General features: G+C 57.4%; 1 protein-coding gene across 12 annotated transcripts; it reads left to right on the top strand.

The window, feature by feature from the left end:
• The first annotated feature begins 469 nt into the window (after positions 1–469).
• Positions 470–15,536, top strand: DMKN (dermokine). Of its 12 annotated transcripts, none has more exons than XM_086691038.1 (21): positions 470–1,104; positions 1,362–1,577; positions 1,702–1,761; positions 2,056–2,106; positions 2,288–2,401; positions 3,083–3,139; positions 3,508–3,573; positions 3,841–3,891; positions 5,433–5,480; positions 6,113–6,166; positions 7,140–7,184; positions 7,331–7,378; positions 7,580–7,627; positions 10,049–10,105; positions 10,631–10,678; positions 12,542–12,589; positions 12,706–12,747; positions 13,087–13,155; positions 14,578–14,601; positions 14,710–14,757; positions 15,333–15,536. In XM_086691038.1, the coding sequence occupies exons 1-20, from the start codon at positions 727–729 to the stop codon at positions 14,755–14,757; spliced, it is 1,572 nt and encodes a 523-aa protein (XP_086547164.1). In that variant the 5' UTR covers positions 470–726; the 3' UTR covers positions 15,333–15,536. The 12 variants fall into 12 exon arrangements, with proteins under 12 accessions (XP_086547164.1, XP_086547162.1, XP_086547168.1 ...); XM_086691036.1 differs by having other exon boundaries at positions 15,204–15,536; XM_086691042.1 differs by lacking the exon at positions 14,578–14,601 and adding an exon at positions 15,060–15,096 and having other exon boundaries at positions 471–1,104; positions 15,204–15,536.
• The last annotated feature ends 408 nt before the right edge of the window (positions 15,537–15,944 follow it).

Raw genomic sequence — 15,944 nt, 5'->3', positions numbered from 1 at the left:
GCGGGCTGGAAGGTATGGGAGAAGGTGAGGTCAGTCACCTTTAGGTGACAGTATGGGCGGGAAGACAGATGGGAGAGACAAAGGCCACCAAAACCAAGGCAGCAAGGCCAAGAAAGGGCACCTGCCTCTCATCCTGGTGCCCCTGACCCGGGCTGGCTTCCACCTAGCGGGTCCCGCCCCACTGGGTTCCTACGCTGGCCTCCCTGGTTGGGTCCTGCCTGTGGTTCCTCTCTCCTAAGTCCCCTCCATCCCACCACCTCTAGGAGACACCAACCACCTGTCTCCTCGGATGCCCCCATCCCCACCCTGCGCCCCAAATTCCTAAGGTTGGGAAATCGGAACGCTTTTGCACCTGCCTCATCCCATGTCTCCCTCCCTCCCTGATGCTTGGGCTCCCTCTCTGTTTCAACACAGATTCTCGGACTCACAATTACAGCTCATTACCCTATCGGTGGCTGGCCCTGAGTCACGAGGGAGGGACACAGGGCTGCCCAGCCCTGCCACCTTCTCCCAAGCTGCAGTATAAGGAGTAGAGGCAGGGAGGAGGACTCTGGGAAGGCAGGGGAGTCTGGGAAAGGAGAGAGAAGGCTGCACACCTAGAGGGAGGCAGAAGTCCGAAGGAAGAAGAGAACAGAGGAGGCCACGCAGCAGGGAGGAGGAGACAGGGCAGAGAGAAGTAAACTCGGGTGGGAAGAAGGCAGGAGGGAGAGAAGGAGCGAGGCGGAGATGAGGTTGCAGGGCTCCCTGGCCTGCCTCCTGCTGGCCCTGTGCCTGGGCAGCGGGGGGGCCGGCCCGTTGCCGAAGGAAGGGGAGGGTGCGGGAGCAGGTGTCGAGGAGGCCGTGGGACACGGGATGGGAGACGCCATTGGAAAGGGGGTGGGAGATGCCATCAGCCAAGGAGTCGAAGAGGCTGCTGGCAAAGGGGCCGGAGGGACCTCCGACTCTGCAAGCAGGGGGGCCACGAGCCGTGGCGTGGAGGAGGCAGCCCGCGTCCTTGGGAACCCTGGGGGTGAGGCAGGCAGGCAGGCTGAGAACATCATTCGCCGCGGAGGAGATGCGGTTCACAGCTCCTGGCAGGGCGTGCCTGGCGGCAACGGTGCTTGGGTGAGTAGCGGGAAGCTGGGTGTGGAAATGGGAGGCCGTGGGCCCCCGGGTTGAGAGTCTTGGAGTGGGTTGGAAGGGTGACCCATGGGAAGGAAGGTCTCTTACTTGTGGCTGTCTGCGGTGGTTTCCCTCCACGTGATGCGGCCTTCCTCTGCCGCCTTGGGGTCTCCGTCCCCCTGCCTCGGCCTTCGTCCCGCCCTCCCCTGTCACCAGGCGGATGGTCACGCACGCTAAGTGTGGGCGCGTTGCTCTTGCAGGGAACCGATGGCCAACCTCCATCTGGAGGCCATGGCATCTTTGGCTCCCAGGGTGGCTTTGGAGGCCACAGCCAGGGCAACCCTGGAGGCCCGGGGACTCCTTGGGGCCAGGGATACCCCGGAGGTTCAGATGGCAGCTTCGGAACCCACTCTCAGGGAGGCGCCTGGGGCCAAGGAGCCAATGGAGGATCTTTGAACTTGGGGCCCAACGCTCAGGTACGGTAACCACCCCAGCCCTGATGCGCGCCACCTCCCGCCCTTCGAGCCCACGGTCCCCACGCCTCCCTCATCTGTCGGTCAGTCCCCATCAGTCCCCCGCTCAGCCTGCCCCTCTCCGCAGGGGACCGTGGTCCAGCCCGGGTACGGCTCAGTGAGAGGCAGCAGCAACTCACACACAGAGGTGAGGGGACGGCTGTGGGCAAAGCAGAGGGTGTTCGGGTGTGTGGGACAGAAAGGAGGCGAATTGAAGAGGAAAGAAAGAAGGATTGGGGCGGGGTGGGGGGAGCTGACTGAGGGGCAAGGCAGCTTGGACAGGGAGGAGATGGGCCGGGCCAGGTGACCAGGAGGAGGGGAGGGGAGTGGGACGGGGCGTGGGGGAGAAACACGTGGGGAAAGGGGCCAAGCCACAGGAAGCGGGAGAGCCCGGCCTCGAGGGCAGGGGCTCTGACTGAGGTCTGGAAACTCTCCCCTGCAGTGCACCAACCCCCCGCCGTCCGGCTCAGGAGGAAGCTCTGGCAACTCCGGGGTAAGGGGACAGGCGACTGGGTAGCTGGGGGCATTTTGCACAGCGGACGATGGAGTCTCTGCTCCCCTGAGACCGTGCAGGGAATGTGCCCGAGCAAGAGGGGGAGGGCGAGGGGGAGGGGAGCAAATGATCCTGATGTTCTCAACTCTGGTTCTCACTCTGGTCTCTTCCTGCCCCTCAGGGAAGCGGTGGCAGCGGCGGTGGCAGCGGCGGTGGCAGCGGCGGTGGCAGCGGCGGTGGCAGCGGCGGTGGCAGCAGCGGTGGCAACAGTGGCAGCAATTATGGGCCCAGCTGGGTGAGTCCTGCTCCCCCTTGAAGGCAGAGGTGCAGCCTGGACCCCGGCGGTCCCTGCGGAGGAGACAGCCTCCAAGGTCTTCCCGAACGCTTGCATCGCTGTGGCCCCGTCCTGGGCCCCTCGGCCCCTGCACCCCACCTTCCCGGCCCCAGCAGGCGGGGTTCCTTACACACACCCCCTAGGTCCCCACAAGGGGTGCCCTGCCTGCTGCCAGCTCACGGGGCTCCCGTGTCTTCCGCTCCACGCGGGTGGGGTGCTCTCCCTCCCGTCTCACCCACTGCTGTGCCAGTGTCCACTGGGCAGATCTGACAAGAGACGGGGGTGGCAGACGGAAGGAGAGGGGTGGACACGGGAAAACAGGACACCTGCTTGGGAAGCTCCCCGGGGAACAGGGGCAAGCCTGTCGCACACGTGGAGAGAGGACATTGATGGGGCCGTGGCGTAGATGACACTGATACATACGGGACACGTGGGGCCCCTACAAAAGGGGTGAGGGGCCAGGAGGGGACCACGGGCTCAGCGTGGGCTCTCCCACGGAGGGGTCTGCCGTGGGGAGCGCCATCGGCTTCCTTAGATATCTGGGAAAGGTGTCAGGCCACAAGAGGGAGGTGACTAGGACGAGCCAGGCCGCGTAAACTGCTGTAATTTACTGCTCCCTGTACTACCTGCTTCCCCATCTAGGACCGTCCCGTAGAAAATTCTAGGGATTTCGATCAAAGCAGCTACTCAGGCTCCCAGGTAATTACGGATCTAGGGCTCCCTTCCCCTTTCCAGGTTCCAGGAGAGGGGGGTGAGGAGGAGAGTCAGGAGGACGGTCAGGAGCCCCTGGGTGCCAGGGTCAAGGCTCTTCACTTCGGGCCTGTGGGGTGGGGGAGGGAAGAGGAGACAAGAGCTCGGAATCCCCAAACTGGCCCACATTTCCAAATACACCTGGCCACACGGACCTTTGTGCCCCGAATAACTTCCCTCGGTGACTGGCTAGCTAAGGACAGGAAGAGATGGAGGTTGGGGACAGGGGAGTAAAGAGAATCCTAACACCCTGGAAACGATCTGGTTCTGGCTGAGTGCTTCGGAGACCCTGCATGGACTCTTGCCTTCCCTCGTAGGGACACAGTTCTGGCTCTTCCTCGGGTAGCAGTGGCGGCGGAAGCGGTGGTGGAAATAAACCCGAGGTGAGTGTCCGCTGCGCGCACACCTGCACAGATCTCCCTCCTTTCCCCGGATGGGAGGGAAAACGGGGGGGTGCCGAGGCCCCTCGCATGACGGGAGAGTTGGGAGAGCGACGGCCAGAGCTGAGAGGGGGTGCGCTGCTGGGGGCGGGTGTGGGCTAGCCTTGGGGGTAACATGCTGCAGTTTGGGGGCTGGGGTTGGTTTCCAGGTGGCAAGAGAGAGAAAGCCTTCTCTCTCTCTCTCTCTCTCTCTCTCTCTCTCTCTCTCAGTGTGACAACCCAGGGAATGAAGTCCGCGTGTCTGGAGGATCTGGGGGTCAGGTAAGAGCCAAACTTGGGACTGTGCCCACCCCTGCTCAGCCCCAACTCCGTCTGTGGGGAAGAAACCGAATCTCCAAAATAATAATGAATGGCAAATCCCCACGTGGTGTGCCTCACTTCATACCATGGATGGGGCGGTGAAAAATCACATAGAAACCAGTCCTTTTAGAAACGTCATCATTTCAAATGACCTACACCCACCTGGCCAACAAAGAGTCCCGTGACCTCTTTGACAGCGTTGGAAACCGTGTGTCGAAAGCGTGCGCTTCCCTCCTGGTTATTCTGGAAATCTGGGCTTTCTGTCAGCACCTGCAGCACTGACAAGACGAAGTGTTACGCTAAGGTCCCCACCAATCACCTACGGTTCTTGTGAAAATGCAGGTTCTGAGTCAGCAGGCCTGGGGTGGGGCTGAGATTCTGGTTTCTATCAGGTTCTGGGCAAAGCAGATGGGGCTCGACTGTGGCTGGTGTGAGCGCGGCCGACCATCGGGGAGAAGGCTCCCTGAATAACAGCTCTTCGGATATTAGAGATATTAACCTCGATGGGTAGACAGGGGTCAGAAAAGCTCCCAGCCTGTAATTCTGTCTCTAGTTTTTTATGTAGCAAAGTCTTAAATATGTAGTCAATCATATCAGTCTTTTCTTCTATGGTTTCTGCTCTTGAGAACACAAAGGCTTTTCTTTTCTTCTAGAACTACTTCTATAATTTCATTGTTGCTATTTAACTCTTTAATCCATCTGGACTTGACTTTGCTGTATACAATCTAGTCCAGTTCCTCAGATCAGCTGGACTTAACCCACACTTTGGATCAGAGCGGTGTGCTCTCTTATGAGGGGAAAATCAGATAAAAACAGAAGGGAGGGAACCAGTGAGATATAACTGTCCCCCTTACACCCCCCGAATACTGAACTGGTGTTCCCAGCTGTGTGCACTGAATTATTTCTACCACCGATGTAAAAATGCTGCTTGTAAATACCTTCATATTTTGGGAGAGCTTCTGCAGGGGTTGTACTTTTTTTTTTTTAAGTCGATTTATTTATTTTGAGGGAGAAAGTGTGAGTGGGGAAGGGGAGAGAGACGCAGAGCATAGGTGGGGGAAGGGCAGAGAGAGAGGGAGACACAGAATCTGAAGCGGGCTCCGGGCTCTGAGCTGTCAGCACAGGGCCCGATGAGGGGCTCGAACCCGTGAACCATGAGATCATGGCCTGAACTGAAGTCAGATGCTTAACCGACTGAGCCACCCAGGTGCCTAGGGAGCTCTACTTGGTTAAACGGGCTCATCTGTGCTGGGCACTGCTTTCTTTATGGCACATGAATATCTACCAGTACAGGTCCTCCCTTGCTGCCTGTCTTTTCCAGTGTTTTCTCACCTATTCTTAGACACTTACTCTCCCAGATGAATTCCAAGAATATTTTGACATGTTCCAAAAGAGAATCCCATGAGTGTTTATAGAAGAATTGTATTAAATCGGCACCAACATTTGCAGGGATGGACCCAAGATCTAAAACAATGACCTGTGTTTCGTGTCTCATCCTTCAGGGCTTCCAAGGAGGACAGGGAGGGCCCGGCAGCTCTGGTGACATCAGGGTAAGGAGATGACAGGCCTTGAGAGTAGAGACTGGTGGCAGGAGGACGGGAGGGTGGTCACCTCTGCAGTAGTGATACCAACAGGGCAGATAGTCTCACGTCGCAGCCCAGTCTTGGCCTTGGCCCTGGGAATTCATCTTAGTCCCGAGGAGTGGGGGTCTGGAGGCACCTACCTCTCAGGAGGAGACAAGCCAGGCTACTTCCGGGCCTCCTCGGCTAGTGTCACCCTTCTGACCAAAGCAAAACATCAGCCCAGACTGGGCCCTGCAGTTTGAATCACTTTAGTCCAACGGTCTGGCTGGCTTCCACCTCAAAACCAGAGGATAATTCAGATACTTTGATGGCAAGGACCCTTCCTGGTGGATTTTGGGCAGTTTGCAGACATGAACACAAAGAGGTGGTTATGTCACCTGTAAGTATCGTAAGTGTGCAATAGCCCGGTCGACAAGAAGTTGAGGCAAGATTTTCCAGGGAAGACGGAGCTGCCCGGGGAGAAGAGCCTCTCTGGGGGTCCCGGGAAATCTCCAGTCCCCTGATTCAGGAGACCCTTGCCCACATTCTGCTCTCCTGCCCTCTCGTCCCACATCTTCCCTGCTTCCCCACCGACTCTTCTCCATTTTCTGTCTCCCCAGGAAATAAGCAAAGAAGGCAGTCACCTCGTTGGGGGCTCCCAAGGCAATTATCAGGTGAGCAGGGACAGCTTTCCGAGAAGGGATGGTGGGGGGTGGGGACAGAGTGCTAAGGGACCGGGAAAAGAAATAGAAGCATCAGTGTCTTCTCGCTGCTACTCTGAGTCTGTGGCGGGTAACTGTCAGGAGACCAGATGGGGGTCTGGGATCCCTGTCTCCTCCATTCATTCATTCTCTCCTTCCTTTGAATGGCCGTCAGAGCCACGTTATCACTGTGAAGGGAAGGATAGCCGGAAGTAACAGAGGGGTCAAGGGGCTGTATTTGGGAACCATACTTAAGAAGGCAGTGTTGACAAGTGGAAAGGCAGTGAATTTTGAGGTAGTAGTTGGGGGTTCAAATGACAGCCGTATCACCTGTCATCTGTGCATCTTCAGACCGGTCAGTTGACCTCTCTGAGCCTGGGCCTCCTTTTGGGTCAAATGGGGCCAGCAAAGCGAGCAAACTTGCTCACCACCCCACCCCCCCCCCCCCACCCCCACTGCCTGAGTTACTGCAGAACTTTGTGCGACCACTAAGGTGGTTCAGAATCTGGACCCTGGAGGCCAACAAGGAGACAGATCCTGAGGCAAGCTGCCGACGGCTCTGACTTTAGTTTCCTTATCTGTACAGTGGAGACATCTCCACGCAGGAACGCGGCAGGTTAAGGCACCGTGCTAGGCGCCTGGTGGATCACACGTCACATACCAGCAGTGTTTTGGGGGCAGGCTATGCGGGGGTGGAGGTGGGGGTGGCGGGCAGAGTCCGAGTATGAATATGATTCAAGGGACTGGGCAGGGTTATTCTAGGAAGTGGCAAATAGTCCAGGAAGGGGGGCTTCCTAGCTGCTGTGTGAAAAAGAAGAGAAGGTGGCTTTACAGAGAGTACACAGAGCTTGAGCCAAGGCAGAGGTGGTGAGCCAGGAGCAGGTGGCCAGGTGGCACGCGTGACCGGAGGCACAGGCTTTGAAAATCAGTCCCCCTTCCTACCCAGTGGCAAGGGTCCGGTGGTGAAGCTGTCAGTGGGATCAATACCTTGGTGAGTGGAGGCATCACCCCACCTTGGGTCCGGACCGTGGTGTCAGGCAACCCACGGGTCCCCTCCCGAGCCCCAGAGCGCCTGCCCCTGCCTCTGGCTCACAAGCCGGCTTCCCACTCTCATCCCATTTCTCCCCGATGCCTTAGAACTCTCAGACATCTCCTGGGCTCTTCAACTTCGACACTTTCTGGAAGGTGAGTTCGGCCAGGTGGCTCTGCTCACTCTGTTGGCAAGGCAAACCCCTGTCCCTCTGCCCCGCAGGCTGAGGTCCTCTTCCCATAACCAACCTCCGTCAGTGGTGGACCTTGACCTCTCCTGCCCTGAGACCCTGAGCCAATTGCACTATGACCCAATTTGCCATTTTCCTTTTTTTTTTTTTTTCTTTTCCTCTGCAGAATTTTAAATCCAAGCTGGGTTTCATTAACTGGGATGCCATAAACAAGGTAAGGGCTGGAAGGCTATGCCATTCCGATCCCCAGGGGAGAGGGGACTGGAGAAGAGGTGTGGGGACCTGGGGAGATGATGGTGGCCACTAAGAGGGCGTTTTGTCCAGTGCTTAAAAAGAGGGACAGGAATGACGAGGAAGGACAGAGGGGTGGGCTGGGAGTCGGGGACGAGGGAGTGCCTCTTTCGGGTCTCAAGCAGAGGGAAGCTTGAGCTTCTCTGAAGCTCAGTTTCCCCTTCGAGACCTGGAAGGTTAAGGGGAGCGCGAAGAGGCCTAGTCCTCGGGAAACCGGAGAGGCCGCAGAGGCCGGGTAGGCGGCGGACTGCACCTTAGTCGGGAGGACAGGGAGGGAGGACCGCCGGCTGAGAGAGGAGGGAGGGTGTACCAGGTGCCTGCTAGGGGCCAGGCGTGCTGGGCTCCGGGCCCAAGTGATCTTAGGAGGCGCTTGGGGCCCTGAACCCCCTTCTGCTTCCTCCCTGCCCACGCCTTCCACGTTCAGGGGACCCCCTGGCAGGTTGATTTGACACCCGAATAGCAGAGGCAGATAAACAACCCACACAAATACCAAAGGCAGAATTTGCAAATGAGGGTCGAGCCGGTGTGCTTTGTTTGATCCACTTTTTTTTTTTTTTTTAATTAAATGTTTATTTCGAGAGAGAGAGTGCTCGCGTGCGCGCGCGTGAGAGCGTGAGCGGGGCAAGAGCAGAGAGAGCGGGAGAGGGAGAATCCCAAGCAGGCTCCACACTCAGCATGGAGCCCAACGTGGGGCTGGATCTCACCAACCATGAGATCATGACCTGAGCCAAAATCAAGAGTCGGACGCTTAGCCGACTGAGCCACCCAGGTGCCCGGTGATCTATTCTTTTTTTTTTTTTTTTTTTTTTTTTTTTTAAAGCATTATGTTGCCAAAGTTTAAAAACTGAGAGATTTTACAAAATGACTTGGAATTCCGGCTTCTCTTGAAAAATGTGGCAACGCGGGGCCCCTCTTTCCTCGAGCTCCCAGAGACAAGAGCTGAGTGGCCACTGCTTGTATGGGGGGGTGGGGGGGGGTGGGTGGGAGGGGCTTGTTCTCCAGGAGCCACAGGCCCTCTGCCTGTCACAGTCTCCGAGTTCCTGACCTGTAACACAACAGAAACAAGGCGAGGGCCCCTAACCTCTAAAACTGGCAGGGGAACCGAGGTGGCGGTGGCCGGTAGGCAGGGAGGTGAGGACAGAGCCCCGCCCTCAGCAAGTCCAAGTCTGCCCCCTGGGGAATAAGGTGGGACAGTGAAAGATACAGGAGGCAGAAGGTCCCAGCGGCAGCGCGGTTCCGGTTTGGATGAACCGCAGGAGCAAATTGGCTGTTTCTGTTTTATAGAGAAACAGCCCCCCCCACCAACCCCCAACCCCTCTCACGGGGAACTTAGGCCCAGAGGCACATGCTCATACTTCCCCGGGGCCTGGAAGGCAGTCGACATTCTTGCACATCTAGGGGGCCGGTAAAAGGAGAGCGCTCACAGTTAGGCAGGATCCATCTGGGGCGGCTTCCCCAGGAGCAGGTCTAGGAAGAAGGGCAGGACAGAGATGGGCAGAGAAGAGAACAGAGAGCCCATCTCCTTCACAAGGAGGGCCAGACTGACCAGTGACGACAAGGAGAATACACGTAACAGTTCTTGGCACGTAGGAGGTTTTCAAGCCCAACTGGAATATCCAGATTTGACTGGATGACAGCCGTGGGCAAAAAGATCCCTGCGGATTTCAGCAGCGGAGGCCCGATCCACCCCTGACTTGGCCCACTACGGCCTGATTCCTATTCCTTGAGCTCCCTCTTAGAACTTATTTCTCTGCCCAGGACCAGAGGAGCTTTCGCACCCCGTGACCTCCAGACAAGGAGCTACCAGATGGATGGGAGCCCCCCTCCCATCCCTTCTTAAAACATCGCTATCCCACTGTTAATCTCAACCCTTACCCTCGAAATAAACCTTAGCTGCCCCACACTCCTGGTCTCTGCTCCTTTCTTACGTCTCCACTGTTGTTCCCAGGGTGCGGGAGGGGGGGTGTCTGGAAGGATCAAAGTGCAGCTCTCAGCTTTGGGAAATGGGCTGGAGGCGGAAGGGAAGGTAAAAAGGCGGGAAGTTCTGGGGACAGGTCCTGGTCCTGAGGTCCTGAGTTCTGGCAGAGGCTGGGGGAACAGGGATAGTCAAGAGCATGCGGTATGCGCCTGGGGAGGGGAGCTGGTTAGTGGCGCCCGAGAGCTAGCCTTTCTCTCCCTCTGCTTCCAAAAGCCATTTTCTGGTGTCCCTGAAGACACCCGGCTTCCCTCAAACCTTAGTCACGATGAAATTCTGAAGACCGAGCAGCGGTGGTAGCGGGAACAGGGGCCTAGGTGAGCAGGGGGCCGGGCTCCGTGCTAACCTGCACCTGCCTTTCCTCTACAGGGCCAAGTCCCGTCCCCCAGCACGCGGGCCCTCCTCTACTTCAGCCGGCTCTGGGAGGTAGGAGACCTCTCACTTTTCTTTCTTTTTTTTTTTTTTTTTTTTTTGGGACAGAGAGAGACAGAGCATGAACGGGGGAGGGGCAGAGAGAGAGGGAGACACAGAATCGGAAACAGGCTCCAGGCTCTGAGCCATCAGCCCAGAGCCTGACGCGGGGCTCGAACTCACGGACCGCGAGATCGTGACCTGGCTGAAGTCGGACGCTTAACCGACTGCGCCACCCAGGCGCCCCCAAGAGACCTCTCACTTTTCAAAGAACTGGGGATCCTGGTCATCTGTCCCTGTTGCCACCTCCCTCCAGCTCCAGCCCACTGTCACAAAATTCACCCTCTTTTCACTTTTGAGATAGTAATCTCACCCAAATACCAGAAGCGCCACCACCCTCAAACTCCCCTGTGCTTATTTTCATCTAACCCCCGAACCACACCCAGGCTCCAAAACCCATTCCTGCACATCACCCCCCAACTCCCCACCGAGCTGCAGCACTCCCGGCTGAGGCCCACTCACCTCTTCTCCTCCCTCCAGGATTTCAAACACAACACCCCTTTCCTGAACTGGAAAGCCATTATCGAGGTAAGGGTGGCAGAACCTTTGGGGTCGGGTGCTCAGCTCTGGGGACGCGGGATCTAGGCCCTGGGCAGTGACGTGCAGACTCGGTCCCTGTTGTTCACCCTCCCTGCTGACGGAGGGTGCCTCCCTCCCTTCCCACTCTCCTCCCTCTCTGCAACGCTGAGTGGGGGTGGGTTGGGAGGGAGAAGCTGTGAGTCACTGGAGAAGGAGTAGGGTGGGCGGTCCTCGTGCCGATAAAAGCTGAGGCCCAGGGCTGGGGCCTCCACAGGCCCAGGAACATGAAGCCAGCCACTGTCTCTGCTCTGCTGCTTGTCCTGCTGGGTGTGGCCTGGCTCAGGGCGAGCCACAGCTGGGTGGGTACTGCAGGGTGAGCAGGTGGCGGGGACACGAGGTGGGGAAGAGGCAGGGGCCTGGAGCTGGGGTCAACTCTCTTCACTGGAAAGGGGGCTTTAGGGAGGAAAGCTGAAAGAAAACAGGGGGCACAGGGGGAGAAGGTCAGGTCACGGTCAAGTGCAAGCAGGTGCAGTGGGTCTGAATATCTGGGTTCTGGGAAGGATGGGCAGGACCTCTGGGTCCTGCAGGAGGCCATACCTTGATTCTGTATGGCCGAGAGCCTTTGGGCACTGAGGCAAAGGTGCACTCACTCATGCATGTGGGCCAGGCAAGTGAGGCTGGGCAGACAGGGCCATGCGAGGGGGGAGGTCAAAGCCCTTCTGCTGTGTACAGCCATGCGCTCAGGGATGGCCAGTGTGCCATGCCATTTGATGGAAATCTGAATTTTATTTTAATTTATTTCTATTTTTTTTTTTTATTTTAGAGAGAGAGAGTGAGAGCAGGGCAGAGGAAGAGAGAGAGCATGAACAGGGCAGGGGGCAGAGAGAGAGAGAGAGAGAGATCCTTAGGCTCCATGCTCAACACAGAGCCCAACGAAGGGCTCAATTCCACGACCCTGGGATCATGACCTGAGCCACAATCAGGGGTCTGACACTCAACTGACTGAGCCACCCAGGCGTCCCGGAAATCTGATTGCTAGTCGTTCACAATTAATTTAATTAAAAAATGCAGACCAAGCAAAAACTTTCTTCAGGCCTGTGGTCAAGCAGTTTGTGACCTCAATGTTGGGGCTAAGAGTGGGGCGAAAAATCAACGGGAGTCAGGTGAGAGGAGGAACATCCTAACCCTGTGTGGGGGCAGGTGAGAGTGGGGGCTCCAGGTGGAGAAGGGATGGTCGCAGAAACCGATCTCTCCTCCCGCTGAGAATTCTCCTCTCGCCTTGACTGTGGAGGGGAGACGGCCGCGCACCTGTGTCTCACCTGGCTTCACGGGCTTCCTTGTGTTTCTCCCCTTTCTCTCTGGCCCAGAGCTAATCTAATCACCCCGCTTTGCCTCCATGTGCTGAGGGTAAGAGCCCGTCCTTCCAGGAGCCCTGTGGGAACAGCGTTTGTGAACAGGGATTGCGGGGCCCAAGGAAGGAGCAGGGCTTGGTGTTGGCAAAACGTGGGCTGGGCTGAGGTGCGCGCCTGCCCCAAGGAAGCCTGTGGGGGCACCGCTCGTTTGCCATCAGCCCTGCTCAGTCCCGGGCCAGTCTGCCTCAGCCCCAGCTGCACGGTGGGGGTGGTGCTGCCTCGCTCCCCCACACTCAGTGTGGAAACCTGTCCTGTATCTATCGGGGCCATCAGTTTCCTCCGGGCTCCCTGCCTTCTCTGTAGGTAGCGCTGATCACGGACCACGGACAGGGGTGCGGTGGGGTGGGCGGGGGCGGGTGCTCCGGCACGAGGGCCGAGCCTGGGCAGCAGGCTCGACTCTGGCAGGGCCGGAAGGACCGTGGACGAGGACACCCTAACTGTGGCTCCCTCTCCCTTCCAGGGCGCCGATGCGTCATCGCTCCAGAAGAGGTCGGGCGGCGCCGGTCAGGTGAGTCCGCCCTTTTACCTGCCTTCGACGGCCCTTGGTCCCTCTCGGTCTTGTTCTCAGCGCTGGCCAATCTGAAACCCTCTCTCCTTCACACCCCCATTCTGTCGTTTTCTCAGTCTGGCACGGGATGGCAAGAGGTGGCGGCCGTAACTTCTAAGGTAAGACATCCGTCACTGGACCGCCGGGTTCAGGCCTCACTTATTTCCTTGGTGTCCTGCCCTCATCTCCTAAGCGACACTTGAGGAGCTGGGAGAGGTACCGGGAAGGAGGAGGCAGGGCCATTCGGGAGACGACCGCAAAGTGAGGTGAGGCTGCGGGCTCTGGCTGGCCCGAGGAGATTCTATAGAAAAGAACGCATGACACAAGGAGGCAGGGGCTCGGGGACAGCTCTGGCCCAGGCAGGGAGGTGGGGTGTTTATTCCACAGCAAAATGCCCTCCCCCCTCTCTCGCCCCCCGCCCCCGCCCTCCTCCCCACTCTCTGGTTTTCTTTCCACAGCACAACTATAACCAGCAGGCACACCCTACTCCTTCTGGTGGGCAGTACTCAGCCAAGATCCCCTCTAAGGTAAGGCTCTCAAGTGCCCCGTTTCCTCACTGGGGTGGCTGCCAGGTTTAGCTGAGGCCGAATCCTGTTTGTTTTGAAAGTCTTGTCTGCGAGGAGACTCAGGCTCCCTGAGAGCACTTTGGAAGCCATGGGTGCGAAGAACACGGAATCTTCCACGGAACATTCGGTGTTCTTCACACGCACCCCCTCGGAAAAGGTTACAAGGTCGCAGTGGCTGCATTGCAGGCGGAGGAGAAAACTGGGAATGAATATCCTCTCAAAGAGGGATATAAAAGTCACATGACACACAGGAAAAGGAGCAGCCTTTGCTTTTTTGTTTTTAACGTTTATTTATTTTTGAGAGAGATAGAGTGTGAGCAGGGGAGGGGCAGAGAGGGAGGGAGACACAGAGTCCGAAGCAGGCTCCGGGCTCCGAGCTGTCAGCACAGAGCCCGACGCGGGGCTCGAACCCACAGACCGTGAGATCATGACCTGAGCCGAAGTCGGACGCTTAACTGACTGAGCCTCCCAGGCGCCCCAGCAGCCTTTGCTTTTAGTGTCTGTTTCCTCCACCTCTTTAACTGCTGATTTCGTGGAGGGTGGGGGGAGAGGAAGGCACACCAGCACTTGGGCGGGTTGGGGGCGGGGGGCTTGCCCAGAAACCTTTGGCTGGTGGGAAAATTAATGCTTCATTCCACAAAACAAGTAATAGGAAACAAACACACAAACAAACCCTGAGAAGGGGCCCCTGGGTGGCTCGGTCTGTTAAGCGTCTGACTTGGTTTCAGCTCAGGTCATGATCTCAGTTTGTGAGTTCGAGCCCCACCTCGGGCTCTGTGCTGACAGTGTGGAGCCTACTTGGGATTCTCTCACGCACTCTCTCTCTCTCTCTCAAAATAGATAAATAAACTTAAAAAATTAACAAAAAAACAACCCTGAGAATTTTGTTTCATTCAGTTACAAGGAAAGCCATCTTACAGACTCAGTAAAGGAATGTGCTAAGTACTAATTAGGCTGGTGAAAAAAAAACAGGCCCTATTCCCCTCCATCTCTCAGAATGAGGAAGCCCCTGCCCTCAGGGCCGGGACTTCTACTGAGAGATCAGAAGTCACCTACTGACTGGAAGCAGGTGACAGAGCAGCCAGCGCTGCCCGTGGGTGCCCACTCGCCAATTTCTACCCGCCCAGCGGCAGGGGGCACCCACCTTTCAGTCTGCCTGGCCGGCGTGTGCTCATCTTGGGTCAGATGTGCGCAAGCTGATGAGTCCGCTTTGAAAAAAAAGTCCATGGGCTGAACGTCCACAGTCAGACCCAAGGACCTTTGCCAAGATCTTGGTCTGAGCCCTCCCCTGCCCTGGGGTCCCTCCTGAGCCCTGAGGACGAGGCCGAGGACACGGAGGGCCCTGTGGCGCCCCCATCATCTCCTCTGATCTTCTCTTTACAGGGGGTAGCCACGCCTTCTTCTTCGGTGAGTACCAAGGCGGGGAAAACGTGGCTCTTGAGACAAAGGGTCTGAGGCCAGAGGGTGTGCAGGAGACAGGGTGACGTCCACTCAGACGTTCTCCTTGTCCCGCAGGCTTCCCGGGTGCAGCCTGGCCTGCTGCGGTGGGTGAAGTTCTGGTAGGTGAGTATCCGAGCGAGCCGCACAAGCCACGGTCACCCCGGGGGTGCACTGAGGTCCCGGCATCTGCTTTGTTTTGCGTGGAAGCTCCACGGGCACTGAGGAGGAGCCCCTCGCGTGGCCTGTGGAGGAAGACTCATAAGGAAACGACAGAGGACACTCGGGAGCACCCTCTGAGTGCCGAGTGCGGGCCTGACAGGAGGAGAGGTTGAGGAAGGGTCTGGGGTGACAGGTGCGGAGGAAGTGAGTCGCCAGGGCGGAGGTGGTACGAGATGACCTGGGCAGAACCACAAAATCTGTTTCAGGGAGGAGCAAGAGCGAGGGGACCCGCAGGCGAGACAGGTGGGACGCCGCGAGATTTCGGGAGCACCGAGGCCGGATGAAGGGACACCTGGTTTCAGCAGATTCCGGAGTAGCCACGGGCTACCGTCCGCTCTTTTCTTTTTTAGAAGATTATTTCCAGTCATGACCGAGGCCCCGAAAAACGTCCGTCTTCGAGGAGCCCGACCGGGCCGCGTCCCTAGCTCTCCCCTCCCTGTGTCAGGCTTGGTCTAGGTGCTGACACCTGTTTTTTCCAGGTTGGGGACCAAGTCTGTCTGTCCCTTGTATCTTGCAACCGCACTGTGGGGTCTCCGTGACCAGCAACTTCATCAGATAAACCCGCCACTTTTCTTCACCTACTCCGTTTTGTGACCTGAAGTCAGTGTGACAGTTCTTCAGAAGAAGCTTCTTCTCCTCCTGAGTTTCTTTATGGAAATAAAACCCGAATCTTGTTTCCCTAAGATTTCTCACACTGTATTCTTTAATGTTGTGCTGGTGGCCGGGACCAGGGAGGATGGAAGTGATTTAGGGGTAGATAACGTGGCTTCCCGCCGACAGTGGCATACCAAATGGGGGGGGGGTGGGGTGGGGCTACTGACAAGCAGTAGCTAGCTGATACCACCGTGCCTCAGTTTCTCCATCTGTAAAAAATCATCTTTGCCCAGTCTGCGTCTGAATGCTGTGCCCCTGAAGGTGAGGAACTCACAGGTGTTTTGCTAGCCTGAAAAGGCAACACGGAAGCGATTCACATCAGGAGGTCGGGGTAAACAGCCTTTCAAGAGAGGAGGCCAGTCCCAGAGGGTCAGGAAGGGGGCAAGAATAGGGGCCAGGGGCCTAGCAGAGCATATGCCTCGTAAACACAAGGCCTT

Source organism: Puma concolor, chromosome E2 (assembly GCF_028749965.1).
Source record: "Puma concolor isolate L17-30 chromosome E2, mPumCon1.1.hap2, whole genome shotgun sequence".
Taxonomy (NCBI): domain Eukaryota; kingdom Metazoa; phylum Chordata; class Mammalia; order Carnivora; family Felidae; genus Puma; species Puma concolor.
Note: the sequence above shows the minus strand (reverse complement) of the source record. Positions and strands in the feature narration are given on the sequence as shown.